The sequence below is a fragment of the Diaphorina citri genome, unplaced genomic scaffold (assembly GCF_000475195.1).
Source record: "Diaphorina citri unplaced genomic scaffold, Diaci psyllid genome assembly version 1.1 scaffold469, whole genome shotgun sequence".
In the NCBI taxonomy this organism is placed as follows: domain Eukaryota; kingdom Metazoa; phylum Arthropoda; class Insecta; order Hemiptera; family Psyllidae; genus Diaphorina; species Diaphorina citri.
Genome location: NW_007377904.1, coordinates 45,260 through 66,408, shown reverse-complemented (window position 1 = coordinate 66,408; position 21,149 = coordinate 45,260). Strand labels below are relative to the sequence as shown.

The following is a 21,149-nucleotide window of genomic DNA, read 5'->3' as shown; positions in this document are numbered from 1 at the left end:
AGTTGAATTGTTAGGTAGTTTAGAAGTTGAATTGCTGGGTGGAAGAGCTCACTAATTGAGAATTCCGCCATTAAAGCCTTGAAAAAAGGTAAAGTCTCTCTCTGTAGTATAAATACTTTGAAATTTGCTGTTCCTGATTTAATTCAATCGGCGTATTAAGTTGCAAACTAATGGTTTTGTGAACTATGAAAAATGGAATTCACTCTAAAAGGGGGTCCTACAGGATAACAGAACCTCCATGGGACCGATTGAAACCAAAACCATTAGATTTTGGGTTCAATAATGTACTTTTTATGTACAATGTATTGATTTTGGGTTCAATGAACTTTTTAGTTACTATAAGTTCAATCTACCCACTGGACTCGACACACTGGACGTTTTCCCCTTCACTTAAGCCACAGGATGGACTTTTTGTGAATGATACGAGTCCGTTCTGAGATACCAAAGAGTTACCTTATTATTATCTCTATATGATACGAGTTGCCTTTGATAAAGAGTTACCTTAATGAGGTTAGAACTGTGTGACCTCATTACTAGTACAAATGGGTTATGGACTATTCTAATTTTAAAGTCATCTGCTAAATGGACTAATGCAACTGTTACAACTATTCTCGTAAGAAACTCAACAAAAAGAGAGAAAAAGACATACAAATTCTCAACAACTTTAGGTCGACCCAACCAAAGTTGGCATCGAAGCTACTCTAGTGAGTTCTAGGGAAGAGTAAGCAAAAGGGTAAGAAAAATAGTAAAACCGTGTGTTTTGTGCACGAATGTGAGGGAGTGTTGTGAGGTGTGAAAGTGCAAGGTGAGTACGAAGAACTAATAGAGTTTCTAGACTATGTGGGTGAACAAATGTGGACATTGGCCAAGTTGTATAAGAGAATAGAAAGGTCGAAAGGGTTTGGGGTCAGATTTTGAAAGTCTCCCACGGTGGCAAAAGTTGAGGAACACGATTCGATGATTAAGGTAAAAACGCACTACACTCATGTCACGTGAACTCATGGGGACCCAGAAATATTTTGTTCAAAGTTCTCCCATAATAGTATCGCATTTGATTTCGTTCATGAGAGCTACACTGCCCTCACGTCAAGTGAGCTCACGTGATATTAGTGTGCTTTTACGTTTAGAAGTTTAGACTAGACGCTTCTTAGGTCCGTCTCACATTGAAAGCGTAGGCGGTCGACTTATAGCGCGTAGTCGCTTGCAAAACCAAACCTATGGAAATGGTTGACGCCTTACATAGACTCGTTATGATTTTCATAGGTCTGGTTTTGCAGGCGACTGAAACACATAATATATCTCCCTAATTTAAGGGAATTTTAATTGTGTTAAGCATTGAATGCTCGTCACAAATGTCGTTCCTGGCTTGATACATTGCGCTAAATTTTCTAACTTGACTTGGACTCGAACCACCAACCTCCAGATCCAAAGTCCAACGCGTTAACCACTGCACCACTGAGAACTTAGATTAGATACTCACTTCTGTATCGATGTTGGGAGACATTTGCGTTGCGTCATAATCGTAGAGGGCGATCATCTTCTTGGTTGTGCTGTTCTGATAGATGTCACCCCATCGGTCACTTTTGCCGTCAGTCTGTGGAAAGCAAGAGAAAATGTGGTAACTTATTTTGGGTGTGATTCCCTTAACTTTGAAAGATTCCCTAAACTTTTAGTTTTAGGAGGAGGTTGAGGAGGATGAAATATTGTACATTGATATATTATGATTACGAGAGATATATGTAGAGGAATAGGGGTTTCAAGCGATACAGGGACAAAATTCGGTTTAGAGGTTTGATAAATCGGCCTGTCCAACAGGACAGAATCCGACTGCGAGATCCAGATCAAGGGACTTTCCAATCCCTCAAGGAAAGGTGAATAAGACCTTTCTACACGTGTACTGGATACTACGCTCCTGTTGTTGTTATTGTTTTTGTTGGTGTTGTGAGTTTGGTAAGTTGCCTATTGTGGGTGAAGTGAAACTCTAAGACTCGTATTTATGAACAAGAATGATCGTTCTTAGATCAGTCTCAAGTCAAAATTGACCAATCAAATGCCTTGAGACTATGCTTAGCACGAACTTAAGAGCCAGCATTTTGTTCATAAATATGGGTGTAAGTTTTAGTCTTCGTACGAAGAACTGTCCATCTTGAGGACAAGATATTATGCATACCTATTCTATTCTATTCTAGTTTTTAATTCTATTCTGTTCCACGTACCTTAGACACATCATCCACTTCCACCACCATATTGTGAGGCACATAACCTCGTCTGCCTTTGAGTTCTCCCCAGTAGAAGCCATCCGAGTCTTTGGTTCCATACACCTGAAATACATCCAGAAATTGAATTGTTAGGTAGTTTAGAAGTTGAATTGCTGGGTGGAAGAGCTCACGAAGTGAGAATTCCGCCATTAAAGCCTTGAAAAAAGTTAGAAACTCTCTCTGTAGTATAAATACTTTGAAATTTGCTGTTCCTGATTTAATTCAATCGGCGTATTAAGTTGCAAACTACTGGTTTTGTGAACTATGAAAAATGGAATTCACTCTAAGAGGGGGTCCTACAGGATAACAGAACCTCCATGGGACCGATTGAACCCAAAACCATTAGATTTTGGGTTCAATAATGTACTTTTTATGTACAATGTACTGATTTTGGGTTCAATGAACTTTTTAGTTACAATAATTTCAATCTACCCACTGGACTGAATCGTATAAGCTTAACTCATCTTTGGGTCTGTTTGCCCCTACACTTAAGCCTCAGGATGGACTTTTTGTGAATGATACGAGTCCATTCTGAGATACCACAGAGTTACCTTATTATTATCTCTGTATGAAACGAGTTGCCTATGGTAAAGAGTTACCTTATTATTATCTCTGTATGATACGAGTCGCCTATGATAAAGAGTTACCTTATTATTATCTCTGTATGATACGAGTTGCCTTTGATAAAGAGTTACCTTAATATTATCTCCCTCATTGAAAGGCAGTTCCTCTTCGGCCGAGTCCGGATTGGGTGACATCGTGAACGGGTCATAATCGTACAGGGCCACGAACCAGCGAACCCTCTTGTCCTCAGTTTGGGCACGTCTGCCCGAGCCCCCTGGGCCCCCACCGGCTGGTCCGCCCCTGTATCGGTCGTGCCTGCCCCCTCGCTCCATGTAGTGGGGTTGTTGGTCCCTGGAATACAAGGATTGGCAGTTTTATTCTCAGGTGCTTTCGGCGTAGGGCTGAAAAACCTCTTTATGGTAGTAGCTGAATTTGTTCTCAGCTTTTTTTTGTTTATTTGAAGAATAGTTAGAAGGATCCTAGGGTGTGTCCAAACATAGTCGACCGGCCGTCGATCGACATCGATTTACATCGATCGACGGCCGTTAACTATGTGTGGACACACCTTTAGGAACAAGAGCTTGAGGACATCTGAGAGAAGATGAACTGCGATTTGTATCAGCAGCTAACAATAAAGATAGCCAGAATATAGTTATGACTGTCTCAACGAGGCTTTGCCTTTAGGAAACGATGGCTAATGGCTAGTCCAGTGCTAACGCACTTGTTACGCACCCAGTGGTAACGCACTTGTTTGCAATAATGAAGACCTCAAAATTTGATAGCACAAATACAATTATTTGTAGTTACTAGAGAACTATCCTCTGGGACTCTTTCAATAGCCTACCAGAGATGGATAGATGGAAGGACTTTTAACTTATGTAAAACTATGGTCTGAGAGGACAAGGGACCATTCAGTCCTACCCCAGCAGGATAATCAAGGCATATTCTCACCGTTCTGTCACATGCAGAGGTCTCGAGTGTGATGCAATATTAGGTGGAGGAGGTCGCCCCCTCTCGGCGTGATTCTTGGGTGGTGCTCCCCTCCCGTGGTGTCTACCATGGCGGAAGTTAGGGTCGTCCTCCGGATAGCTGTCTCCGGTGTCTTTGGTGATTTCTGGAAGGGAAAAGACACTGGCTTAATACACTCAGCATGCTTCAAAGGTTTTGCATTGGACTGATATGATCTTGATGCATGCTTCATGTTGCCTCAGTGGGTTTGAGCCTCAAGGGTTCAGCATCACCGCATAGCTGTTCACGTTTTTACGGACTAGGGGTTTCAATTTTTAAGCTCCATTCGCCGACCCAATGTTTACTCATCTGAATGCCAAACACGCGTAAAGTCATTTGACTTCAGTGATCCATCGGGAGCTGGTGCGTTCAAAGTGCTATCTCCGTTGGCCTAGTACATTTTTACTTTGGACTACTTTAGAGCATAGTATAGAGATATCTTATTGTTTTATTTATACCTCTCATCCTCTCAAGAGAAAATCTGTGTGGGTTCAATAGTTTCCCGAACCATAAGTAAGTGTTACGGTTCCTGTTACCCTGGAGTTAACCTAGATTCGTAAGCTCAACCCATCCTTTAGGGCTGTTTTCCCCAACACCTAAGTCTCAAAGTGGCCTTTTTGTGTATATGGGAGTTATCCTAACTAGTATTATTACCTATGGAAGGAATCATATGGTTTCCCGGATAGATCTCCTTATCACTGAGATTTTCATCCGAGTCTATGATCACCTGGCCGTGAGCATTCCTGTGGGATCTCATGTGAGGAGGAACCGCTGTGCGATCCCTCTCACGCTCTCGACTGTGCTTCCTCTTCTCGTCCTCCTGGAAACATTGCAAATGATTATCTGATGACGAGATAGCTTGCGATTTCTTTTGGAAACTTGCTTTCCTTTGGAACTTTGGAAACTTGGGACATGAAAGAAGCTCAGATATTGTTTCTGAGCGTCCAAAGGGTTTAAACCCCAATCCTTCCTACACCGTGATAGATAGGTAGGTGCATTTCCTATCTCACGTAAACGAAAGTAAGTAAGTCTCGAGATAGCTTGCGATTTCTTTTGGAAACTTGCTTTCCTTTGGAACTTTGGAAACTTGGGACATGAAAGAAGCTCAGATATTGTTTCTAAGCGTCCAATGGGTTAAAACCCCAATCCTTCCTACACCGTGATAGATGGGTAGGTGCATTTCCTATCTCACGTAAACGGAAGTAAGTAAGTCTTTTAGAAACTATGAGGGTTACCCGAGCTTCGTCACGGGATATTGATCATAATATTCATAACTCACAAACAGGGCCGGAGCCATGGACTCTTTAAAATCTAAATCTGTATCTACACATAGTCGACGCCGTCAATCGACGAGGTGAAGAGGTGAATCTATGTTGTCGAGGCAGTGTACGGTTTCAGTTGACGTTGATCGAGAGAGAGAGAGAGAGAGAGAGAGAGAGAGAGAGAGAGAGAGAGAGAGAGAGAGAGGCCTTCAGAGAAAAGGCCTCAAAGGTCTAACATTAGGAAGAATCATCACCTACTATCTAGACAGGAGATTTCAGAAAAAAAGTAGGTAATCTTGGTCGTATTTTATCATCGAACAATTGATTTTATTGTTACCTACCTCCCTTTTTAGTTTGACTGATTAGTCCCCCCACAGAAGATTGAGACTCATTTTTTTCATTCTTTTTTTTTTTTTTTTTGTGATTTTTCAGGTTTACAAACCCATTTGGGATCAGCAGTTTGGTCAAAGAAATGTTCTTTAGTGCATCATTTCCTTTAGAGTGCCGTTTCTCGCACTAACATCAAGAGTGCCGGAAGGAGCGCGAATGTCAAGAGTTTGAAGCGCCATCCGACCTATATAAAGTCAACATGAGACTATAAACCTAGGTGTAAAATCCAAACAAATCCCGAGAAAACCCACTCGATCCCCAGATTCCCCAGAATCACACAAAGTTCGACAAGAAAATACGCTCATTTACCTTTTCGTCGGGAGTGTCGCGGATCCGATCCGCCTCCTCCAGGGCCGCCTGGGCCGGTCCCCGGACTGCCTCGAGCGGCCGGAACGCCTTCCCGCGGGGGCAGCGGCGGTCCCCGTGCGCCAGGCCCGTGCCCGGGTGGTGGATCGCCGTAGTCGGGCGCCTCGACTAGGAAGTTGCTCGGCACGAGGCCGCGATGACCGCCCAGCTCGCCCATGTAGAAGCCGTCATCATCCATGCCGCCGAACACGTAGATGATGTCGCCGGTCCGGAACGACAATTCCAACTGCAATATGAGCGCATCGGGTGCGACATAATAATAGGAGATTGGGGACGGGTGTACGAGTATCTGTGAGGCTCAATCCCTCACTCCGCGGAGTGGAAAATGCAAACTGTTCAATCCCCGATATTTGGCAATCGAGCAACTGTAAATAACTCCGTGGACTGAATTTATGAAAAATCGACTGTGCTTCCTCTTCTCGTCCTCCTGGAAACATTGCAAATGATTATCTGATGACGAGATAGCTTGCGATTTCTTTTGGAAACTTACTTTCCTTTGGAACTCTGGAAACTTGGGACATGGAAGGAGCCCAGATATTGTTTCTGAGCGTCCAAAGGGTTTAAATTTAAACCCCAATCCTTCCTACACCGTGATAGATAGGTAGGTGCATTTCCTATCTCACGTAAACGGAAGTAAGTCTTTTAGAAACTATGAGGGTTGCCCGAGCTTCCTCACGGATATTGATCATAATATTAATAACTCACAAACAGGGCCGGGGCCATGGACTCTTTAATATCTAAAGCTGTATCTACACATAGCCGACGCCGTCAATCGACGAGGTGAAGAGGTGAATCTATGTTGTCGAGGCAGTGTACGGTTTCAGTCGACGTTGATCGACCATCGATCGGTGGCGTCTATGTGTGGACACAGCTTAAAGTCGCCATGTTCTTCCTCTGATAGGGGAAACACCAGATATAATTAAATCATTCTGAAAGGCGATTTGCACATGGAATGCTATTCAGCCACAGGTTTCATTACAATTTGATGAAACTTATTTGGATAGAACAAACCATTTTATTACGAAAGATGAAGAAGAAATTGATATTTTTACCCATTTATTTTTTAAAAATATGCCCACCTATACTTTTTCAGTTGAAAATGGCAAACTATGTTGATTGTTGAAAAAAAAAGGAGTCACATTCAGGTGGGTTGGTAGTTCTTGGGACGGCCTAGATCTTCAAATATTTACCTTGGCGTGTTGCTGATGGTGGTGGTGATGTTTGTTGAGGGAGGGCACACTGGCTGGGGCAGAATCCAAGGATTGATTATCTCTGGACTTGGTGCGTACGGTTACTTGTCGCGGGTTGAGTCCGACTAGCTTGTTAATGTCTATGAGTGCGTGATCCCCTGAATGGCAGAAATATTAGTGAGTTAAACTGGTGTAATATTAAGCTGTTGAGATAAATGGACTAAACGTCCTTATTCGACAGTCTAAAATTCTAAATCAGTGCTTCCCAATGTTGTCGCCACGCGGCACACTTTTCAAGACTCAAATCTTTCCGCGGCACCCATCTCCCTTAGCATGAGAGACAGACTCTTTAATTCTTGGAATTTTTTCGTCAAGAAATAGCAAAATTTTGCTCAGAGAAACTGTTTCAGATAACCATAGAAAATACATAAGTAGCCCGTAGCAGCAAGTGTGGTGGCGCCATTGCTCCCAATGAGTACAAAATGGCCTCTGTGCTGCCTCTTCGCCCACAGAGGAGCATAATAATATACGACTCATCACTCACCTGTAGGACTGTCGACATCTGTGACCTTCTTGCCGTCAGCATAAACAGCATAGCCTGTGACCAGCGCGTGATTGGTGGAATTATTTGCCGTCACGGGTAGCCAGGTGACGAGCAAGGTCCCGTCTTGAGGTCCCGGCTCCACTTGGATTTCAACGGGGGGCTCCGGTAAACCTGCACAGAAAGGGGACCCTAACGTGTGACATAGAAAATATTTCGCTAAGGAACTTTGTTTCTAACAGGGGGGAACTTGTGAAGTTTAGGGCTCATTTAGGTTATAGCACACTTTCATTTTTTTTTTTTTTTACTTTACTTATTATCAAATCGAAAAATAAAAATATCATAGCATGTTTACCAGGCTTGCTTAAATCCTAAGAATATTGGAGGTTTCAATAGACCGAAAGGCATACGAGAAAACTCAAATGAGCCCCAACTTCAAAGGAGTATTTTTGAAACCCAATTTTGAAACTTTAATCAACTAGGTGTTAAAATACCCTTTGTAAGTATTCCTGATAATTTGTAGCTTTGGGACTGAGGTTAGAACTGTGTGACCTCATTACTACAAATGGCTTATGGACTATTCTAATTGTAAAGTCATCTGCTAAATGGACTAATGCAACTGTTATAACTATTCTCGTAAGAACTCAACAAAAAGAGAGAAAAAAAACATACAAATTCTCAACAACTTTAGGTCGACCCAACCAAAGTTGACATCGAAGCTACTCTAGTGAGTTCTAGGGAAGAGTAAGCAAAAGGGTAAGAAAAATAGTAAAACCGTGTGTTTTGTGCGCGAATGTGAGGGAGTGTTGTGAGGTGTGAAAGTGCAAGGTGAGTAAGAAGAACTAATAGAGTTTCTAGACTAGACTATGTGGGTGAACAAATGTGGACATTAGCCGAGTTGTATAAGAGAATAGAAAGGTCGAAAGGGTTTGGGGTCAGATTTTGAAAGTCTCCCACGGTGGCAAAAGTGGAGGAACACGATTCGATGATTAAGGTAGAAACGCACTACACTCATGTCACTTGAACTCATGGGGACCCAGAAAGATTTTGTTCAAAGTTCTCCCATAATAGTATCGCATTTGATTTCGTTCATGAGAGCTACACTGCCCTCACGTCAAGTGAGCTCACGTGATATTAGTGTGCATTTACGTTTAGAAGTTTAGACTAGAACTAGACGCTACTACTTAGGTCCATCTCATATTGAAAGCGTAGATGGTCGACTTTTAATAGCGCGTAGTCGCTTGCAAAACCAAACCTATGGAAATGGTTGACGCCATACATAAAGATCCATTCACTCATTCACATTTCATATTCACACACTGATCGCTCTATCTCGAGAACCACAACACCTAGAAAGCTGGAATTTGGTAGGTATATTCCTTTTATGGTCTAGTTATACATAATTATAATATGTCCTTGTTTGAATCACAAACCAAATATACAGAAATTCTACAAAATTTTAACAAATGTATTTACATATATTATGGTCGTTGATGTCCATTATAGGGTGTAATGTATCTTCAAAATAGAGATGTAGATATATGTATGTAAAAAAAAAAATGAAATTTATTTTCAGGGACAAATTCCCTCATTTAGGGATACGCTTTTTGGTTCAACACTTTTTGTACTGTTTCTCGTCAAATGTTGACTTATACGAGAATTTGTTCCACATTTAAGGAGATAGCCATTTAACCATTTATTAATTTTCGTCAATGACTAATTGACTATGCATACCGGTGCAGGTAACTTGTGTGTAATAGAAATAGCTTAAGAGCTTAGCATGTGGGTGTGGTAAGTCGAAATGGTGGGTGAGCTGAACTAGTAGTAAGATAGAGGACAAAAATACTTTGTTTGTTGTTACTTCAATGTTTTCATGGGAATATTCTACAAACATGTGAGTAAATAAGTAGGGCATTAGGTACAATTTTCAGTTCAATATCAATCATGTCTCTTTGTCAATGGAAAAGGGAAAGAATTTACTAAATTAAATAGGTTTGGGTAATGGTTGACGCCATACATAGACTCGTTATGATTTTCATAGATTTGGTTTTGCACGCGACTACGCGCTTTAAAAGTCGACCGTCTACGCGTGCAGTGTGAGACCAGCCTTAATTGAACAAGTTGTCCTACCGTGGTGAGACCTTTTCAAATCTGAACACCCAGAACGGCTTTCGAATTAGTACTAAGTGATGGACTGTACCTTTGCAACCTGAATTCCGCCAGAACGAAAGCAATAAAGAACACAAGTACAATGATAAATTTGATCCAACCTAATGGGAAACCAATGATGTTTAGTGAAAATCAATACCCTTTTTAATTTAAGCAAGGGTCTATTTAAATAAATTGTAATTTATTTTTGAAAATATTGTACCAAATACATGAGACCTTGCTTAGACTGCGGGAGCAAAGGGACTTTTCAGTCTCATTCTGGCAGTATAAGCAGGGTATATTCTATTCTATTCTTAAATCGATTTAAAAAAAATACCTTGTAAAATCTATGATTTTGGAAATCTTTAACCCACTGTTAGAGAGACAAAAAAAGTCCTTTGTCCTTAAAGGTGTGTCCGAACATTGTCGACGGCCCTCCATCGACCATTAATCGACGTCGGTTCACACCGATCGATGGCCGTCGACTATGTGTGCTTTACACCGACAGACCAGCTCTACCATCTCTGGTTAAAGACCTAACCAACCTGTCCATATGGAAGAGTTTTTCCTTTAGGAGCAAACTCCGTTTTCATTGGTTGTCCATTAGGTAATCGTGTGAAGGTGTCTGTCTCTGTATTTTGTCAAACGTGTAGGTAATTTATAACTTATAACGAGGTAGGTACTAGGTAGGTACTTAGTGTGATTTGCCTATGACCAAATCGCTTAATTTGTGAATGCAAAAAAGGATCTTTTAGTCTGAACATTATTACCTAAATAAAATTATAAAATTATGTTCTTATCGTAGGTACTTTGTTTTGTATCTTGATGTCTATCTCACTGAATTACATTGGGATTTCAATAGTAGGATGTATAAAATATATCTAGTTATAGGTGCTTCATATGGTAACCATTTGTCTACGACACACACGTAAGATAAACCAGCTAGATACAACACAGGAGCACAGCTATAAATTAGGTGGCCACATTGATTTTTGAGGGGTCTAAAACACTACTAAAATCAGGGGAAAGCTATCTCTTCTACCCAATTTTTTTTAACATAGTAGGCTTTTCCAAGTAGCCGCTCTATTCACCCATTGAAATAGGTAGCCTTTCGCCTCTTTCGCCTCAATCCCCCACACAGGGGATCTGTGCCCCTTTCCTGAAGTAAGCCTAAATATCTTGTTTTCTCACAAGATTTTGATTGAGTATTTAATAAGCTCTAATGTCCCATCGATATAAAATTACCTATTCCCAGCAGATATTTGCCTGGTTATGAGGGTCTAGGGTACTACCAGGTATCATGGTATCAGGTGGACCTGGCGGGCGGATCTGTTCAGCCGTACCTGTCAGGTCAACCTGATAGTGAGTGGCTGGCCTAGGAATGCTAGGATAAACTACCTCAAAGAAACTACTTTGGGGAGGAAAACGAGGGCTAACAATAGTCTTTTGGTGTGATAGGCCTATGACCTTTTGATTTCCCTTTGGATTAGGCCACTATAAACATCTACAAATACAACTACCTTTGGGCAGGGTCCGGAAGTCGACATGGGCTGAAAACTTCTCAATTGGCACCACAGCTTTGTCATCGTAGTTGGGGGCCCGGATGTTTTTGGCTCTCACCGTCACTCGATATTCCGTGTTGGGCGCCAGACCTGCAAATTTTGAGAATCTAATGTTAATCTACAGCCAGCCTAGTTAGCTTACAGACCCTCTAAGGTCCTAGTGGGTCTATAAGGCAGATCCACTAGGTCGCGGGTATTTCCGCCCGGGGTGGATTTTATCCTGAACGGATAAGGTTCGTTCTCAGAAAGGCTGGCTTTTTCCTATCCTGTTTACCTTCTCTATTCACTTTCAGGACGATAAGACCTTCAAATTAAATTGATCCCAAGGACAAGGAAGTCCTAGACCCTTGACAAATGCTAAGGTCCTAGTGGGTCTATAAGGCAGAACCACTAGGTCGCGGGTATTTCCGCCCGGGGTGAATTTTATCCTGAACGGATAAGGTTCGTTCTCAGAAAGGCTGGCTTTATCCTATCCTGTCCTCCTTCTCTATTCACTTTCAGGACGATAAGACGCAAAATGTACGGAATTCCGTACGCAAAATGTACGGAAATTTCAGAAATCTGACCGGCAACACTGAAAATATTTCATTTGTAGGATCTTTTCATGGAGCTAGGATTTGTATTCTAACTTTCTAACCTCCTTGGATTTTTTCCTCCATTTTTTTCTGGTTACAAAAATTTTACTCTCGGTTCGAGTAAAAACCTAATCAACTAGTTATGCAATCTGCAGTGTTTTAAGGTATTTACGGAATTTTCATCAAAAATACGGAAATTTAGTGTTGGGTACGGAATTTCTCACTTGAGTTCCTAACGTCACTGAGTGGGCCTGAAGGCATGTGATTTGTTCCAATCCACTCGACTCCAGCGGATCCTTAGCAGTTATAGTTCCCTCTATCAAACCTCTTGGAAAAAAAACTTGTTGTTAGGCATCTGTACCTGTAATAGTGTGTCACTCACCTGTGATGGTGTGTCTATACACTCCCGGCTTGACCGTACGCACTTCCACGTTGTTGACGCATACCGTGTGCTGATGATTGCTGTTGCTAGGCAACCAGGAGATCACGGCTGACGTTGCGGTCACGTTTGACGCACGCACGTTGGTCGGACATAGCGGCACGTCTTTACCGATCAGCATGGTGCACGCCGCGTCACGTGACGTGCGACGGTTGGGCGTGATGGAACGCACGCTGATGCGATGTGGCTGAAAGAGAGTCGCGTCAGAATAAGGTAGAAAGGGCTCCAGGGCTGGACAATCGCATGCTGCTGGCTTTCCCGACCAAAGTCATGAGAGTGAGAAAGCGAATAGCTTAGTCTTATTTTATTATTAAGCTCTGTGGTACTTACTCCAAAGAGATACTTCAACACCCTGGCTGCCAAAGAATATTTCATTATGTTAACCGTTTACCCACAGAAACCTATGTATGAAAATATCTCCCTTGAATGAGAGCAGACTCTTTAATTCTTCGAATTTTTTTCATCAAATAAATAGAAAAATTTCAGTCAGAGGCCCTCTTTCAGACAATCTTTGAAACATAACTGGCCCTTGGCAGCAAGTGGGGTCGCGCTATTACGTATAAAGAGGAATCTCCTTGGTGGAATCAAAAAAAAAGTACGGTAGTAAAATAAAGCTATTGTCTTGGTCAAAACCAGTCTACAGACCCTACACATCGCACTCACCCTATTTGAATCGACTCCCTCCACCAAAGCTCTAGTCCGCTCCGTGGATTTGACAGTAGCTTTCAGTACGCCGTCCACATACAGATGGTACGAATCGATAGCCGAGCTAGGCGTGTTGTCCGGCGGATTCCACCCAATGAGGACGCTCTTGTTCAGTTGGCGCTCCAGGGTAAGTTGCTTCGGAGGCGGGACTAGCACCGAGAAGAACACGTCTTAATAGAAACGGAACAGAGCACAACACAAGAAAAAACGGGCTAGAAAGCTACTTTGCAAGCGGAACGAAAAGAAACGCAAGGAATCAAATGATGGTATGGTACTTAAAGGTACTTATAAGAAGAAGAGTGTAAGTATCAGAAGAAAACGGGTAAAAAGATGGTATGTAAAAGAAGAAAACAAGGTAGTCTTAAAGTATGTAGTCGACCGGCCGGCCGTCGATCGATGTTTATTGAACCGCCTCGACAATATAGATTCGTCCATCATTGGCCGGTCGACTATATGGGGAGATAGTAGAGTAGAAAGAGAAGTAAAAGTAATAGAAAGAACTTTGAACTCTTTCAAATGTGGAGTTGGTATGCAGAATCAAGATTGTAAGGGATTTAATAAGATTTCAGCAATGAAATTTGGTCAAATTGGTGGAATTGGATGTCGCTTTGTATGCAGGTTGGATTGGCCTGAAATGTAGGTTTAATTGGGTCTCTTTGGTTGATCAATGTGAGTCTCAAATGAATCAATATAATACCCTTTATTTATGATACTTGCAAACATTTATACACATACATATTAGATGACATTATAGAATGTGTGAGTCTCGGATCAATGTGTGAGTCAGGGGTGACTTAAGTGTTCCGAATTCCGATACCCACGGTCAAATTGGGTGGAATTGGATGTCGCTTTGTATGCAGGTTGGATTGGCCTGAAATGTAGGTTTCATTGGCGCAGCCGCAGCGTTACTTTAGTTTGTGCCATCACTGCCATTGCCAAGTAGATTGGGTTCACTTACAAATGTATTTATTATGGTCGTTGATTCAAATTGGTTTAATCTTCGATTAAGGCCCGGGACCACTCTTTGAGATAATCCACGATTAAAATGAATCAATCAATCCGAATGTAGTAGTATTTTTGATCAAAGTTACCTACGTCACAAGAGTATTAAAGTGCCTAATGGACAAAAAGGTTAGAAATGCTGTATTCTGATTGGTTCTCAAAAAGTGGGCCCAGGCCTAAACAACTCGACTGACAAGTTTGAAAACAACCAATGGGATTGTTTAAGCCAAGAGTAAAACCGTAATTTTAAAGGATGAAAAAACACTGGAGAAAAGCTCCATTTCTGTAAGACCATTCAAGAGAAGATATCTGAAAAACAAAGAAGAAAAAAATCATGGCCATCCGTAGCAAGAATTTTTTTTTTTTCAAGTGGGCCCAGGCCTAAACAACTCGACTGACAAGTTTGAAAACAACCAATGGGATTGTTTAAGCCAAGAGTAAAACCGTAATTTTAAGGATAAAAAAACACTGGAGAAAAGCTCCATTTCTGTAAGACCATTCAAGAGAAGATATCTGAAAAACAAAGAAGAAAAAAAATCATGGTCATCCGTAGCAAGATTTTTTTTTTTATTCTCACAAACTTTTAATAAATTAGCCAAAATTTGATTCAATCTGACTTGAGAACATTTATTTTGTTATTAAAACGGTATAAAACTATATCTAGCAGTAACAACTCACTTTGCAAGTCTGCAAAGAGATTCTTGCTTCGAATGGCCACAGTCAAGAAGAATAAATTGAAAGAAAACATTCGCAGAATCTTCAAAAGGAGACAATGTCATGAGACAAATCATAAAAACAAATTCAATTCTGTATTTTTCAGCCCAAAAAAAAAAACATCAAAGAGGCATTGCCTTGCCCTTGGGATCAATTGAATTTGAAGAATCTTACCGGAATGAATATAGTCCAGGTCCTGATGTATGGAGGTGGAGGCGCTGTCGTCAATCTGAGTAATGCCCAGGACATAGGTCTGGTAGAATTCCAGTAGATCCTCGCCTGTTAGCTTCTCGATGTAGTTGGAGGGGACCAGGCCCCGCCGGCCATCCATGAGTTCCCCCTCGTAAAACCCGTCCTGAAATAGAGGGAAGGATAAAAGTTGTGCAGAGAGCAGAAACTGGTATGAGAAGGAATGGATAAAGAGAGAGCCTTTCAAAAAATAATCCCATAGGGTGTAATGTATCTTCAAAATAGAGATGTAGATATATGTATGTATCTTCAAGTTCATAAGCTTTACTACCAAAGAGTACATATTTTTCACACAGTAATTTCCAGTCCAAATTCACGCTCAAGTTGAATAACTAGATATTAACATTCCTCATATCGCTGGGTATATTATTTGATTTAGAGTACCGCTATACTCTCCAAGCTCTATTCTTCTTCATAGGATTAGAATATTCTCCGTTACTTGAAAGCAATTGCATAATTCACACCTATTATGCTTTGTAGGTAGAATAATATGACCATAATAGTTCATACAGGATGTATATTGTAGGTACAAAGTGTACCTTAAATAGGGCGGAGGATGAATTTTCTAGGACCAAAGTGTACCTATTACCTGATTGAGGATGTTTAGGTACTTTGTAGGTACGAGGTATGTACCTGGCCTGCTCATAAGAGTCGCAAGATTTACAATGATCATGCTTACAAGATCTAAAATGTAAAAGATCAAATAGTGTTAAATTTTCAAAGTTAAACCCAAACAGTCTTTTGTTTAAAATCACACCATATAGGTGTAAACACCAATTTCCCTAATCGGTTCCTGGAGAAGGAAACAAAAGAACAAGAAACAGTACCAGAAGAGACAATTTGAGTATGAATTTTACTGGGGAATTTGCCCACTTGGTAGTTGTTTAGTGGGATTTTCTTGTTTTATTTGGCTTTTGCCTGACAAACCCTCTGAATATAAGGCTGTAAGGAGACACTACTGCTGAAAAGGGGGGTACCCTATTTTCAGGTACTTTTGAATAAGACTGTACCCCTTATTGACCATGATATTTAATGACATTAAAGCATTTCTTATAATCCGCTTTCATAGAGCTATAAAACCGTGGCTTGTAATTCAGTGTTGTGAGGGTGGTTGGTGCTTGAGCAAAGAGGTTCAGTACCAAGCTAGCTTAGCTATTGCTAGGATAACACAAGAAACAGGAGAGAAAGAGCTTAAAAGATCCGACAATGGTGAGCAAAACAAAAGCTAAGAAAAAGACAAATACACGGTCAATAATGGCGAGAACAAATCAAACAAAAAACATAAGAAAACAAAAACATAAAGAAAAATGGCAAACAAGGTTATTGGCATTGAAGCAGAATGAGCAATAAAAAAAGATAGGGTGTAATGTATCTTCAAAATAGAGATGTAGATATATGTATGTATCTTCAAGTTCATAAGCTTTACTACCAAAGAGTACATATTGTTCACACAGTAATTTCCAGTCCAAATTCACGCTCAAGTTGAATAACTAGATATTAACATTCCTCATATCGCGGGGTATATTATTTGATTTAGAGTACCGCTATACTCTCCAAGCTCTATTCTTCTTCATAGGATTAGAATATTCTCCGTTACTTGAAAGCAATTGCATAATTCACACCTATTGTGCTTTGTAGGTAGAATAATATGACCATAATAGTTGTTCATACAGGATGTAGGTACAAAGTGTACCTTATAAATCTCCGTTACTTGAAAGCAATTGCATAATTCACACCTATTATGCTTTGTAGGTAGAATAATATGACCATAATAGTTCATACAGGATGTACCTATATTGCAGGTACAAAGTGTACCTTATTATATTATTTGATTTAGAGTACCGCTATACTCTCCAAGCTCTATTCTTCTTCATAGGATTAGAATATTCTCCGTTACTTGAAAGCAATAATTGCATAATTCACACCTTTTATGCTTTGTAGGTAGAATAATATGACCATAATAGTTCATACAGGATGTATATTGTAGGTACAAAGTGTACCTTATATATGGTGGAGGATGAATTTTCTAGGACCAAAGTGTACCTATTACCTGATTGAGGATGTTTGGGTACTTTGTAGGTACGAGGTATGTACCTGGCCTGCTCATAAGAGTCGCAAGATTTACAATGATCATGCTTACAAGATCTAAAATGTAAAAGATCAAATAGTGTTAAATTTTCAAAGTTAAACCCAAACAGTCTTTTGTTTAAAATCACACCATATAGGTGTAAACACCAATTTCCCTAATCGGTTCCTGGAGAAGGAAATAGTCTTTTGTTTAAAATCACACCATATAGGTGTAAACACCAATTTCCCTAATCGGTTCCTGGAGAAGGAAACGTTTAATTGGCGCAGCGTTACTTTAGTTTGTGCCATCACTGCCATTGCCAAGTAGATTGGGTTCACTTACAAATGTATATAAAACACTTCACTTCAAATCACAAGATCACAAAACAGGGTCGTTCACAATTTAACGGGGGCCCCAAAAATGGGCCCCTTCTTTTTCTCAAGAGGTTTGATAGACGGAAATGTAACTGCTAAGGTCTCATCGTCCCGAAATCGAAGAGACAAGAAAGACAGGATAGGAGAAAGCCAGCCGTTCCGAGAACGAATCTCATCTGCTTAGGATAAAAGCCGCCCCGAGCGGGAATTGAAGTTACGGCCTAGCGCTTACCAGGCAGACAGGCTAACCTCCAAGCTAACTAGGCTGGTGGCAAGAATATCTGCTCAGTAGAATACTATTGGCAGGGGACTTAATCAGAGTTTAAACTCGGTTTAAGTTTAAATCTAAAATTCGGCATCCTGATTGGTTGAAAACTTTGAAAGCAACCAATCAGATTACTGAAGTTGTGAACGACCCTGATCACAAGAAGAGAAAGAGCATGACAAGAAAAACAACAAGTTAGTTTCAAAACACATTTCAACATTGAAAATTTCAAATGAAAATTAGCGCTTAAAGCTGTGTTCACACATAGTCAACGACGTCAATCGATGTTGACTGAAACCGCACACTGCATCGACAATATCGATTCACCTCATCGATGGACGATGTTGACTATGTGTGGATACAGTTTTATGGTTTGGACCACAATACTATTTCGATTGTAAACATTTCAACGGGTTACTTTCTGCACCTAAATGGGAAGTTTTGTGTCTCTTCTCGCACATCTGATGAGGAACATACTACAGAACACATCTGAACACATCTACGACACAGACCACATGCGTCTAATGTAGCAGTTGTTTCATTGCTACGAAATAAAAACGGTGATGAAACATTTATCTAAAAAAAAAAAGTGTGAACTTGTTGAGTGTGTTTTCCCTCATAAAAGCAGGTGCAATTAGGTAATTACCTAACTGCTTCGAACAGCAGTCAGTCAATCATCATTCTAACTTGAAAAAAAAGTAAAAAAAAAAACACCAATCTTTCGGATATCGAACCAGCACCCTAGGTACTATCTAAAAAAAGTGTGGACTTGTGGATTGTGTTTTGTTTTCCCTCATAAAAGCAGGTGCAATTAGGTAATTACCTAACTGCTTCGAACAGCAGTCAATCAATCATCATTCTAACTTGAAAAAAAAAAAAAAAATACCAATCTTTCGGATATCGAACCAGCACCCTACCCACCCTCCCGAAGCCCTGATGGACTCACCTGGCTATATACACATGACATCGACCCTTCCCGGGGATGTCCAGAAACTCGATGCTCTTGTCCAACAGCTGATGGGACGCGGTGTGAAGAAACAAGAGCGGTATTAATGAGCATTGCAGAAAGAAAAAGAGAGAGTGCAGCCAGCCAAGAGCCTTTTGCCTAAGGAAGTATAGGTAATCTTATATTATAAAATCAAGATAAAGTATAAAACTAACATCTTAATCCTAGGTATAAACTTTTCAAGTCATTCAACATGTGTAGTAAAAAAAAAATTAAGTAGGTAATAGAAAGTAAAAAAATCAGTGGTTTACCGAAAAGAATACACCTAATTTATCCTTCTGAAATTTATCTAGGTGCAACAATTGTAGAACCATATTTGTGACGAACATTTAAGTGGGCATTCTTAACACAATGAAAAAAAAAATAATAAATCCTTTTATCCATCTCTTTTACTAACTAAACTGCCCACTTCTTCAAATCTTCATTTTTAATATGTACACTAGAGGAGGAGAACTATCGATAACTATCGATGGCGCCGACTATCGATAGTTCTCCTCCTCTAATGTACACCTTTAATCCAGCCATAACCCCCAGTTGGCCTTGTTAACATACAGTAGCTACCCCCTAATCCCCCCTAAAAGGTTGACAAAACACTTACCAGGGCCTTCCGCAGATCGACTGTCCTCCTCTTCTGGATCTTCCATGATGTCCCTCAGCATATAGTCCTGGATCTGACCTAGACGCTTCATTGTAAAGTCCTCGCTCGAACCTGACAAAGAGGGAATTTTTCAACTTGTTGATAGTTTAAATTCTAAAGGTGCCGGGACTTTTCCGCTAGACTTGATCTCGTGAGACCATACTCTCTATGGAGTCTACCAATGGCAATGGAGCAGTTGCAAATGGGTAAAAATTATAAATAAATGGTCGACTCCTATGTAAAAAGTTGGGAAAAATCCAAATCCGAGGTCAAAACTCCGAAAAAATAACTGTAAAAAGTCGAAAGTTCAATTTTTATTTTCCGTTCTAATGAATGAGATCAAAGATGTGAGACGTCAGACTTTACGCAGTTTTTTTCGTCCGCTAGGTAGCACCAGTATGCAAGCATGCTTGCGGAGGAGCAGAAAGAAATGCGCAGAAACGTATGCGCACAAACACATTATTGTGTTGCCTGCGAGGGAGCTTTGCTCGGGATATTTGATGTGACGTCATCGTGTACCGGAGCGTATGCCGTGACGTCAAAGTTCACGATTTACCGGTATTTTTTAAATCGCTTTATCTCGGGATCTAGAAGTCGTAGAAGAAAAAGAAAAATTCCGTTGGTCATTTTTCCTGCTCTATGACTCTGAAACATCACCCAAGTAAGCGCAACTGATCTATTTCGTAGAGTAGTGTGCACAGGTCATAGTCATAGAGCACTCTACCGGGAGTATAGAGTGCTCTATGACCTATGTACACTACTCTACGGACTTGGACTCCGTGTAGAGTGGTCCCGCGAGACCAAGTCTAGGGAAAAAGTCTACAGGTAACGGACACCTTAATCGGTCGTGAGCACCTCATATTGACACTTTGAGGTGGACTTTATGTCGCGGCTGGGATTCAAACCCCAGCCATCTGGATTATGAGTCTGATGATCTACCCCTGAGGTATTCGGGGTTGCGGCTAGCTAGCTTGATTTTCACTTTCCTTATCCTATAGGAAGGAAAGTAATTAGGTGAAATTTTCCATGGTCAGTTTTTCTACCATTCCTACAGGCAGGAAATCATCAAAGGTCTAATAATTAGTCTAATTGAAAAGAGGTGCTGGTACTCTGGGAGTAACATCAACATTTCAATGAAGTACTTAAATAATGTAGGTATTGTAAACTAAGGAAATAACGCATGCATCTAGATAACGAGGTATAGGTATAAGAAGTATAAATATTGAAATACACAGAAACGACAAAAAGCACAGCACAGGAAGTGTGAAAAAACTTGCAAAAGTGGGTGGAAGAAAAGTGCTTACTAAGGTGAAAAGAAAGATAGATACTTCAGATCGGAAACAATAACTACACCACAAAAATACATGAAATCCCTGTTTAACGAACGAACGAACTAACTAACTAACGAACTAACTAACTAACTAACGATTAACAAAAAGTCCCCCTTGAGTATACCTACTATCTACCCCTACGAGTACCTACAATCAATTTAACCTTCAATAATTATTGGATTTGGGAAATTGGATCTACAATCAGTATGTACCTTACTACATCTACGTACCACTAACAAATCTTTTCCACTACATCTTTTTTCTCTACTTTGCTAACAAATCTAATGATTTTTGTAGTAAATCTAATGGATTTTGTAACAAATCTAATGAATTTTGTAACAAATCTAACGAATTTTAACACATCTGATGAAGTTTGTAATAAATCTAATGAATCTTTTAACAAATCTAATGAATTTTGTAACAAATCTAATGGATAAAACAAGTCAAAATGGATAAATAACATACGATTAGCACCAGGTACTGAAGGAAGACCCC

At 40.3% G+C, this 21,149-nt stretch overlaps 1 protein-coding gene across 1 annotated transcript in view; it reads right to left on the bottom strand.

The window, feature by feature from the left end:
* The window catches only part of LOC103509121 (RIMS-binding protein 2-like), a 54,417-nt gene that overhangs the window by 12,501 nt on the left and 20,767 nt on the right, over positions 1-21,149 (bottom strand). The window contains exons 5-17 of the mRNA XM_026823530.1: positions 14,899-15,079; positions 12,967-13,178; positions 12,247-12,490; positions 11,245-11,379; positions 9,780-9,788; positions 7,583-7,753; positions 7,039-7,196; positions 4,485-4,650; positions 3,774-3,936; positions 2,954-3,173; positions 2,217-2,321; positions 1,477-1,594; positions 1,163-1,281 (exon numbers count right to left, since the gene is read on the bottom strand). Of these exons, the coding sequence (XP_026679331.1) occupies positions 1,163-1,281; positions 1,477-1,594; positions 2,217-2,321; positions 2,954-3,173; positions 3,774-3,936; positions 4,485-4,650; positions 7,039-7,196; positions 7,583-7,753; positions 9,780-9,788; positions 11,245-11,379; positions 12,247-12,490; positions 12,967-13,178; positions 14,899-15,079 (2,001 nt within the window). The remainder of the gene's footprint in view (positions 1-1,162; positions 1,282-1,476; positions 1,595-2,216; positions 2,322-2,953; positions 3,174-3,773; positions 3,937-4,484; positions 4,651-7,038; positions 7,197-7,582; positions 7,754-9,779; positions 9,789-11,244; positions 11,380-12,246; positions 12,491-12,966; positions 13,179-14,898; positions 15,080-21,149) is intronic.